General features: G+C 33.2%; 2 protein-coding genes and 1 non-coding gene across 6 annotated transcripts in view; 1 reads left to right on the top strand and 2 right to left on the bottom strand.

Moving 5' to 3' along the window:
• Nucleotides 1-1746: 1746 nt before the first annotated feature.
• Nucleotides 1747-10928, bottom strand: NDUFB3 (NADH:ubiquinone oxidoreductase subunit B3). Its single transcript, XM_019727062.2, has 3 exons — nucleotides 10789-10928; nucleotides 5517-5664; nucleotides 1747-2036 (listed from the first exon to the last, which is right to left on the bottom strand). The coding sequence occupies exons 2-3, from the start codon at nucleotides 5660-5662 to the stop codon at nucleotides 1880-1882; spliced, it is 303 nt and encodes a 100-aa protein (XP_019582621.2). The 5' UTR covers nucleotides 5663-5664; nucleotides 10789-10928; the 3' UTR covers nucleotides 1747-1879.
• LOC141568142 (small nucleolar RNA U3) lies at nucleotides 4646-4859 on the bottom strand. Its single transcript, XR_012491167.1, has one exon. It is a non-coding gene; the product is annotated as a small nucleolar RNA U3 (small nucleolar RNA).
• Nucleotides 10899-11101, top strand: part of HYCC2 (hyccin PI4KA lipid kinase complex subunit 2) — a 68352-nt gene continuing 68149 nt past the window's right edge. Inside the window, exon 1 of one of the 4 annotated variants that reach the window (XM_019726777.2) lies at nucleotides 10899-11010. The gene's annotated coding sequence lies outside the window, so the exon portion shown is untranslated. The remainder of the gene's footprint in view (nucleotides 11011-11101) is intronic. The other 3 variants (XM_074339831.1, XM_074339820.1, XM_074339840.1) reach the window with 3 other exon arrangements.

The following is an 11101-nucleotide window of genomic DNA, read 5'->3' as shown; positions in this document are numbered from 1 at the left end:
ATTTCCTTTGCTGTGAGAAAGCTTTTTAGTTTGATGTAATTCCACGTTTATTTTTTCTCTTACTTCCCTCGCACGAGGGGATATATCAGTAAAAATCTTACTCCGGGTAATGTCTGTGAAATTTCTCCCTATATTTTCTTCTAGGAATTTTATGGTTTCAGATCTTACATTTAAGTCTTTAAGCCATTTTGAATTTATTTTTGTATGTGTGTAAGGAGGTGATCCAGCTTTATTATTTTGCATGTGTCTGTCCAGGTTTCCCAGCACCATTTATTGAATAGACTGTCTTTACCCCACCGTACATTCTTGCTTCCATTGTCATAGATTAAATGGCCATATAGGCATGGATTTATTTCTGGACTCTCTATTCTGTTCCATTGATCTATGGGTCTGTTTTTATGCTAGTACCATGCTGTTTTGATTACTGTAGAGCCTTGTAGTATAATTTGATGTCAGGTATTGTTATACCTCCCACTTTGTTCTTATTTCTCAAGATTGCTGAGGATATCTGGGGTCTTTTATGTAGACCATTTACATTTAATATAATTAATAAGTTTAAGTCTACCATCTTGCTATTTCTATTTGTCCTATTACTTTTTGTTCTGTTAAAATGCTGTCGCTCTTTCAGCTTTTTATGATTCCATTTTACCACATCTCATTTATTACTAGTAGCTTATTAGGAATTCCTGTCTCATTTAGTGATTTCCAAAGTTTATATTTATAAACAAATATTTACAAAGAAAAAAAATCACCCTGTAGTTTTATACTAGCTTTGTTATTTAAGCAAAAATATTATCCCTCTTCAATAAGTTGAGTTTTAAGTCTCAAATTTAGAGATTTAATTAACTAAAAATTTAAAATTCAACGATATGGGGAGAATGTCTAGTTTATTGTTAGACATACAGAAAAAAATGTCAAAATTTTGACAACATGAGAATGAGGACTAAAGCAAGAGAAGACAAATTTTACAATAAAAATTGAACATGACACATGGCTATGTCAATCAGAACTTGGCAGGAAGTATTTTATAGTATAATCTAGATCCCTTTAAACCACCTGCGGAGGATATAAATACAACAAGACCAACTCCCATTTAAAAACCTATGAGAGTACACCCAAGTTCATAGCAGCATTATTCATAATAGCTAAAATGTGGAAGCAACCCAAGTGTCCACCAATGAACAATCAGGTAAGCAAATTATGGTGTTACTCAGCTTTAAAAAGGAAGTAAATTCTGATATATGCTACAACGTGGATGAACCTTGGAGAAATTATACTAAGTGAAATAAGCTAGTCACAAAGTGACAAATACAGTATGATTCCACTTATATGAGGTACTTTAAATAGAGAGTAATCAAAATCAGAGAGACAGAAAGTAGAACGGTGGTTGCCAGGGACTGATGGAAGGGGAGAATGGGGAATTATTGTTTAATGGGCATAGAGTTTCAGTTTTAAAAGATGAAAGGAGTTATGGAAATGGATGGTGGTGATGGTTGCATAACATTATAAATGTATTTAATACTATTGACTGTACACTTAAAAATAAAATGGTAAATTTTATCACAATTTTTAAAATTGGAAAAAAAATCAGTTAGAACATACCCATTTGTTCAAATATATGCTGGCTGTATGCTATATACAGAATGCATTGCTCCTGGTACTCAGCCCCCACGTATTCCAAATCAAATCTGATATGGCTTGAGACATTCTTTTCTTTCTTTTTTTTTTAAAGTGAGAAAAACAGACTAGCACATGTATTCTTTATTAAATCTTACTAGTGTTCTTTAAGGGACAAACACACAGACCAGCAGGTACAGTGAAGAAATCTTATCTTTATAAGAGAGTGAAGAAGCCACTAAGATACTTCCAGGTATTATCTTCAGTGATGCTTCTTATCTTCATTCTTGGACTCCAGGTAATATTCAGCCCCTACAGCTATCACAAATGCAGCAAATCCCCATTTGAATCCTTTTAGTAATGCACCAACAAAGGAAACATTGTTTGCAAAGCCACCCATGTATCTCCATGCTTCATTGCTAGAGAAAAAAATGGAAAAATTATAATCACATACAACTTAAGGCACATTCATTGAGTAGAATACATTTTCATCTTTCTAACAGACATAATCGCTTCTCGGCCTTTTGGCTAAGATCAAGTGTAACAGACATAAATGCAACCTTATATAAAATAATCTAAGTGGATCACAATAGGTATCTTTCTGTGGCACAAGACAATTAGGTCTATATGTCCACATTTCACATATAAAATAGAAGAAAAAACACTTGCTTTCACATTTCAGTTATAATACTCAGGATTACAAAACTCTCAAATGCAAGACTCACTTTGGCCTATCCATTACAGGTCAGCTGTGTGGCTCCGCCCATACTAGTCATTACAGCATCAAGGAAAGAGGAAGGTAGAGGGTATTAATTTTTGCTCTGCCATTTACACTAGATTCACAACCTCTTAGGCTGCGCAAGTTACTTAACTTGTCAGGGCCTGCTTCCTCTCCTACTCAGTGATGATTACTATCTACCTTATAGTGTTATTATAAAGATTATACAAGAGAAAGTATATGTTTCAGCACAGAGAGTATGTAACATTTGACATTATTATTACTATGCAAGAGAATGATGGTTTTCTCTTGTCATGGCAGCCTGAATTTTAGAATTTAGAAGACTGATTTCTTGCTCTGGCAATCATTCTTCTGAGTATTCTGAACAGAGAAGTAAACAGAAATCAGAGAGCTCTAGTGAAAAACGTTTTCTCTCACAGGTAGGGATAAGTGAGTGGAAAAAATCCTGTTACGAAGAACAAAAATCACTTAACTCTAAAAATCTGACTTACTAAAAAATATGACAGCTAATCAAATATATTGTGGAGACCAAAACCAGACAAAGACGTCAGAAGAAAACTACAGAGTAATATCCCGTATGAACATATTAATAGATGAAAATATTCTTAACAAAATTTTAGAAAATGGAATCTAGCAACATAAAGAAAGGATAATATATCATGATGAAGTAGGGTTTACCTCAAGAGTACAAGGTTGGTTTAATCTTTGAAAATCAATAACAGTAATTCATCATATTAGTGGAATAAAAAAAACTATGTGAGCATCTCAATACATGCAGAAAAAACAATTAACAAAATTCAACAACTATTAATAAGTATGACAATAAGAGCAACTCACAGTAACCTAGTAATAGAAACTCCTGTTTGATGAAGGGCATCTATGACTAACCTACAAATAACATCATACTTCGTGGTGAAAGACTGAATGATTTCCCCCAATTAGGAAAAGACAAGGATGTCCACTCACATCACTTTTATTCAACACTATACTAGCAGTGTTAGCCAGTGCAATAATGAAATAAAAAGTTTACAGATTGAAAAGGAAGAAGTTAACACTGTCTTTGCATGCAAAATCATCATCTATGAAGTAAATTCTAAGGAACCTGTAAAAAACAACAACAGCAACAACAAAACTACTAGAACTAAAAGGTGAACTTAGCAGGGTAGTAATATGATATAAGGTCAATATATGAAACTGAATTGTATTTTTATGTATAAGCAATGAACAAATGGAAATTGAAGTTTAAAAATACCACTATAATAGCATAAAAAATATGTAATAGTTTAGGAGAAATTTAACAAAATATGTACAAGACCTTCATGTAAAGCAATAAAACACTGCTGAGAAAATTAAAGAGGATCTAAATTGTCCATGGACTAGAAGACTCAATATTGTTAAGGTATCAGTTATCTGCAATTGAGCTATAGATTAAATGTGATCCCAATTAAAATCCAAGCAAGCTTTTGGTAGAAACTGAAAAGATTATTCTAAAATTTAAATGTCAATGCAAAAAACCTAGAATAGCTAAAAAAATTTTAAAATACTACCTGATTGGAAGACAATGTGGTACTGGCATAAGGGTAGACATACTGATCAGGGGAACGGAATAGAATCCAGAAATAGACCACAAAGATATTGTCAAAATTGATTTTGACAAAGCTATCAAGGTAAATCAATGGGGAAAAGATAGTCTTTTAATAAATGGTATTGGAACAACTGGAGGTCCATATACAAAAATATTAACCTTCATTCTTACTCCACATGACGTAAAAATTAACTCAAGATGGATTATATGCCTAAATGTAAAAAAGAACACTATAAAGCTTTTAAAGATATTATCAAGAAAATGTAAAGATAAGCCATATTCATATTTGCAAAACATTTGCAAAGCTTGTATCTGATAAAGAACTTACATTGAAAATATATATAGAGAACTCTTAAAATTCAATAAAAGACAACACCCTGGTAAATAAAATGGGCAAAAGATCTGAATAGACATGGCACCAAGGAAAATATACAAATGACAAATAAGCACACGTAAAGATTCTCATGATTATCTGCCTTCATGGAAATGTAAATTAAAACAGTAGAATGGCTAAAATTAAAAGACTGATAATACCAAGTATTGATGAGGACATTGAGCAACTGAAATTCTCATCCATTGTTGGTGGGAATGAAATGGTACAGCCACTTTGGAAAACAGTTTGGCAGTGTTTAAAAATAAAAGTAACTATATGCTCATCATATGACTCAGAAATTCCACTCTTTTTTTTTTTTTTTTTAACAGAAACCACTCAGCCTGCGTTCTCTCCCTCTCCCTCTTCCAAAGGAAGAGAAGAACGATCATCAATGGCTAATGACAGTTGCAAACACAACACCAAGAGCCGGCTTCACGCTCAGGAGCGAACACTGCAACTCCTCCTCGTGGTTTCGGGTGCTCTACACGATCAGAGAAACTTCTCTAGTAACGAACTATAGAAATGATCCCTGAAAGTATAGTCTTAGAAATTCCACTCTTATGCACTTACCCAGGACAAATGAAAATATATGTTCACAGAGTTGTACTTGAATGATTACAGCAGCTTTACTCATAATAGCCCCAAACTGGAAACAACCCAAATGGCCATTAACTGGTGAACAGTAAACAAACGAGGTATGTGCATAGACTAGAGTATTACACAGCAATAAAAAAGGAAGGACCTATGGATATAAGTTAATAGTGTGCGTCAGTCTCAAAAGCATCATGCTAAGTTAAAGAGGCCAGAACAAAAGATTACATACTGTATGAACCTAATTGTGTAAAATTCTAGAAAAGGCAAAACAATGAGACAGAAAGCAAATGAATGGTTGCCAGGAGCCAGGAGTAGGATGACACTGAGTGCAAAAGTGGCATGGGGGAACTTTTGGGGATGACAGAAATAGTCTGTATTATGACTCTGGGGATAGTTACAAAATAGAATACATTTCTCAAAACTCATGGAATTATATACTTAAAATGGGTGATTTTTACTGTATATAAGTGACACTTCAATAAAGCTGATTTCAAAATGTTAGTGTAAAAAGCCATTTTCACTGATGTTTAAAAGGAAAATACACTGAAAGGAACATAGATACCAATTCCTTAGAATAAATTCTATCTAAATTATTCATTTATTCTTACCGGCCCCATGGATCCCTTAGCCCTCGTGCAGCCAACTTCTCTTGGACAATTTCTAAGGGTGTCCCTTCTATCTTCCATTGTTTATAATCTGGAAGTTCCATTTTACTATGACCATGTCCATGTTCATGTCCATGTCCATGGGCCATGTCTGTAGGAAGAGATTAGCATAAGGGAAAAATATGCAGATTATAGCTATCAAGTACCCAAGCTTACTATTAATGTTTTAAGGTAAAACAGCTAATGTTTTAAAAAGAGAGCCAATATAAATACTTGAAAATTCTGATTTAAGAGATTTTATGAAAGTGTCTTATTACATAATTAGTATATATTCACAGTTAGGAAGTAGCATATACAAAATATAAAAAAGAAAAATAATCAGTACTCCCACCACTCAGAGATAACCATTTATTATCTCACTCTTTTGTCCAGTACAACAATAACAGCAGACATTTGTTGTACCCTATGTGTCAGGTGTACTAAAGTGCTTTACAGTGTATTAATAATGTATTAACTCTGTTACTCCTAAAACAACTCTTGGAACTTAAATTATGATTATTATCACCATTTTATAGATGAAGACAATGAGGCTGCAAGAAAGTAACTTTCTGAAGGTAAGAAAAATTAATAAATGGTACAACTGGGTTTGGAACCTTGCATTTTGGTTTCAGAGCCCTTGCTACTAACTTCGAAGCAATACCATTTCCTTCTGTTTAGTCCTTTCATAATGCATCAATGTATACAGTGTACCAAATACACATTTTAAGAAAGGAAAAAACTGTATTAAAATTGTAATAATATATACTGATAACAAAAGATGAATACAAGTCACGTTTGACTTCTGCAATTAGAAGAGGTGCTCAAAGTGGTCACCATCAGCATCCAGACACTTCTGATTGTGGCGAACTACTGCCTGAGCAACGTTGACCAGTGTCCACTTGTGTTATTGAGCATGCCGTTTCAATTCCTTCCCGAAGTACCATGCATCCTACTTATCATGAAGCATGCTAGTGTTAGGCGTGTGGGAGGTTCTGTTGTATACTCATGCCTCCACTGTCATTGTACTTGCACAACGTTCTCAAATTTCACATACCACTTCAAAATGATCTTGTGCTCCTCGATAGACAAGCCTGCTTCTGCCATTTTCTTTGACTGTCCTGCCTGTCACATGGTGACGCTAACATTCATTTGATTAATGCCATCTTTGAGCAAATGGCATACTATACGTTGCTACCGTAATTCAACTTTGAAAAGTAATACATAGATAACATCTCTTAAAATGTGTATACTTTTTTTTGGCACCCCCCCCCAGCCTATATAACGAAGATGTTTGATATACTCCTTTGTTACTTGCTGTCTTCAGATGATCCTTTTAAAATGAAGTATTGTTTTAAACACAGAGGGTGCCAAAAAATGTATACACATTTTAAGAAAGGAAAAATTGTATTAAAATTGTAATACTCAATATATACCAATAACAAAAGATGACTACAAGTCATGTGTATACATTTTTTGGCACTCCTGGTACTTATGATCATGTGAACTTTTTCTGTAAAAAGCCAGACAGTTTAGGCTATATGGGTCAAAAGGTGAAACCAAGGATACTAATGTAGGTACTTCTATAACAAGAGAAAACAAATATTTTATTGATAAAATTAAAGATATAACAACTGAGTATAATTTTTGGTAATATAGGTCTACTGATGAAAAAATGGAATTCCTTTTTTGGGGATAACATTTTGCTTAACTGGAGCTCAAAGTTTAGTGTTCCTTAATAGCAAAGTGACAGCACAAATGTGTATGTAAAAACCAGATTCAGCCTGTTTTGCACACATGTGTGTTTACAAAACAGGCTGAACCTGGTCAGCAGGCTGTAGTTTGCTAACTTCAGAACTAGACCAACAGAGACCTTTTCAATGGATAAGTTTAGTTCCATAAATAAAATATGCCCTCAACAGTTATATAAATACTTCAGTTTTACTAGTGTTAGTTTTACAGGTGATGTAAAAATAAACTTCAGCTCAGTCCACAGTTAAATTGCTTTGAATTTCAAATTAAGGGGGTATAAATGAATGCTATACTGTAAATTTGTATAAGGTTAGCAGTAGTAATTCTATAATCACTGATCTCCAGAAATAAAACCAAGTCAAATAATTATTACCATTATGTTTGCATTTATAACTATAAACGGGCCCAATAATAAGGTAGGATTCCTATACTGCATTTTAGAAGACAATGGTAATTATTAGATAGTATATACTAAAACACATTATGTAAAATGCTCATTCCATTAAACAATAGTTCCCAGAATATGAGGGGAAAATTGTACATAGTAATTCTGACAAATTAATACTTAATATAATATTTATATGTATAGACATGTTAAGGTATCACAAAACATTATGTTGATGATTTTCACATTTAAAAGACCAAAAGCAATACCCAGTAAACACAATTTAAAACTACACCATTCAGAACTTTGAATGAAACATTTAATCCATTATTTCATTATAACTTGATAGATTCAGTAATACTAGATTGCTGCAAAAGTAACTGTGGTTTTTGCAATTATTTTTAACCTTTTAAACCGCAATTACTTTTGCACCAACCTAATATAAAGGAAAAAATTATGGTTTCAGATTTCAGACTGACTTTTAAAATTCAATACGTTATTACAAAAGACTTTTAGAAGCATTTAATTAGAATTGTAATGTCTTGGCTCCTTCAACCCTTGTTTTCAAAAAAAGTTTTTTTAATGTTTCATTTCAAAAATGTTTAAAGAAATTACAAGACAAACCTTTAATATGGCAAATGTCTATTCTAGAATATTAAACCTGATGGAGTATCAATATACTTTGAAAAGACTACAAAACAAACATCAAAATTCTGTGATAGATTTGATTCTGAAAATAAAAATTGAAACTACCACGGGATGCAGCCTATTTCAAAGTTACAATATTACTAAGCTCAGAATATGAAATAATTTGGATGACAAATCTTTGAAAGAAAATATGAAAGTAAGTATATATATATATATATATATGTTAATATATATATATGTTAATTTCCCTAAACAAATTTCCTGTAATAAATTCAATGTGTTTTCTATCCTACCTAATTAAAATATTTCAGAAAGAGTTCTTTTATAGGCATTTACTAAATAGACTATTTCAATGACTTTTCAAAAAGAACAAAAAGTTGGACACTGTATCTAGGAAACTTTTCATTTTCTTTTAAAAATCATTTCTACTTGAGAATAGCCATAAATCAAACAATGATATGCTGATCACTTGAAGGAAGAGTTTGGAACTCTACTTAAGTGATGACTTTGGAGCTGTACAGATCTGTCATCAAATCCTGGATGCACCGTTAATAGTTGTAAAATCCTGGGCAAACCATTTAACTTCTCTGAATGTCAGTTTCTTCATCTAACATGAATATAAAGCCTACCTTGCAAGACTGTGAGGAATTAGAGAAATCACATTGTGATGTACCTTTCACTTTGAGACCCAGGTATGAGAATGTGACTTAGCACAACCACTCTGAAAAACTGTTTGGCATGACCTAGAAAAGTTGAACATTTGAATACCTTATGGCCTAGTAATTCCACTCCTAGGTATATATACTCTAGATAGATCTGCACTGTCCAACAAGTAGCCATAACCAATTGAAATGTGGCTAAGTGTAACTGGGCAACTTAACTTTTTATTTAATTTTAATTAATTTAAATTTCAAGCAGATTCTTAAATTAGTTATGGGAAAATTTTAAGGTGTATTTGGAACAATTTTGGTATATGGATCTACTTTTTCAATGGTAATTTGATAAAATATAAACAGATCAGTGTTTATAATCATGAAAACAGAATAGAAACATATTTGGTAAGTGTAAAATACATCAATTTTGAAGACAGTATGAAAACGTAAAATATCTCATTAACAACTTTCATTTATTTATTTATTTTTTTAAATTAAAGTTTATTGGGGTAACAACTGTTAGTAAAGTTACATAGATTTCAGGTGTACAATTCTGTATTACATCATCTATAAATTTCATTGTGTGTTCACCACCCAGAGTCAGTTCTCCTTCCATCACCATATATTTGATCAACTTTTAATACTGATTACACCTTTAAATAATACATTGCATAACTGGGTTACATGAAATATATTAATTTATTTGTGTCTTTACATTTTTATATGGCTACTAGAAAATTTTAAATTACATGTGTGGCTTGCATTATATTTCCATTGGACAGCACTGCTCTAGACAATGTGTATGTGTATAACAATAGATGTAATTTTTATAAACATCTTTTTAGCCACATTGTTCATGTTGTAAACAACCCAAGTATCCAACAACAATAATGGATTAATTATGGTGTAGTCACGTGTGGAAAACTACACAATGAAAAACTACATGCAAAAGTATGAATGAATTTATGAATAAATAATGAGCAAAGGGTGAGTCAAAAATTCATTTTTATTATTTCAGTTTCAGAGCTGTTCAAATAAGAATAGCAAGGAATTTAGTTCAATAAAGAACAGGTAGTCATAAAATTTAAATTTTAAAAAGCTATCGACCTATGTTTGGAGTGAACCTGTAAGTTTGGTGGAGATCAACCTCCACCTAAAGGGGGCTGGCATACCTTCCCTAAGAAGAGAATAGAGTATAATGCCACTTTCACTACATGTAATTTTACGGTTTACCAAAGATTTCAAGTATATATCTCAATTTCCCCATATTTTAAAAACTGCTAATAAAAACATTAGTAAATAAAAGACAAATTAACTTTCAGTGTCCTTTCCAGTCCCTATTTAAAAATAGTAATCACTGTAAAAAGTAGATGATTTTGTACGCTACTTGTTTTCGCTTTAACAGTATGTCGTAAAAATTCATACCAGAAAAAATCTTATTTAAAACTATACACGATTGTGAGGTAGGCATTACAATTATCCCTATTTTACCAATTTCCGATTTGGGGGCTATTCACCTTTGTTCAATTCAAAGGTAATCCAAAAAACTATGGAGTAAGGGGTGCTGCGGCTGGCTAAAGTATCTGGACTTAACCACAGAAATTCTCACTGCATCCTGCTACAACAACCCCTTACTACCCCGGACTTCAGTTTTCTCCCGCTACTTCTTCGATTTTCTTCCCTCTAGAGCTAACACGCTGATCATCCTTCTCCATTTAGTCTCTCCTTTTCTACAATCCCCAGAATAGAGTCTCATTCTTAATCCCAATCAAGAGAGTCCCCCACCAACTCTGTAATTTACCTGACAGCAATCTGACCTCTCAGGACATTCAATATTCAATCCTGCAGCCGGAGCCAAACGGAAACGGAAGTTGTCACCTCGAGTACCTCACGGCAGGAAAGCGGAGAAGCCATTTAACGTTCCGATTCTGGGTCACGGATTCCTGAACCAGGTGGAGATGTCATGAAAGAGGATAGAAGTCGACATTTTCCCGCACATCTGTGCATCCGGAGTCTGACTGAGGTAAGAGAAATCGTGGAGGTCGTATTGGCGGGGAAGAGGCGGTGTTTTCCTTGCTTGGAGACCGGAATGCTTAGACACTGCACAGAAGGGC

This window comes from Rhinolophus sinicus, linkage group LG01 (genome assembly GCF_036562045.2).
Source record: "Rhinolophus sinicus isolate RSC01 linkage group LG01, ASM3656204v1, whole genome shotgun sequence".
NCBI classification, from domain to species: Eukaryota; Metazoa; Chordata; class Mammalia; order Chiroptera; family Rhinolophidae; genus Rhinolophus; species Rhinolophus sinicus.
The sequence above is the reverse complement of the archived record's forward strand: the minus strand, read 5'-3'. Positions and strand labels throughout refer to the sequence as shown.

Coding starts and splice junctions, on each gene's coding strand:
- NDUFB3 (XM_019727062.2), bottom strand. CDS start 5,662: ATGGCCCATGGACATGGACATGAACATGGACATGGTCATAGTAAAATG. Junction 2,037..5,516: donor CTAAGGGATCCATGGGGCCG/GTAAGAATAAAT, acceptor TTTTTTCTCTAG/CAATGAAGCATGGAGATACA.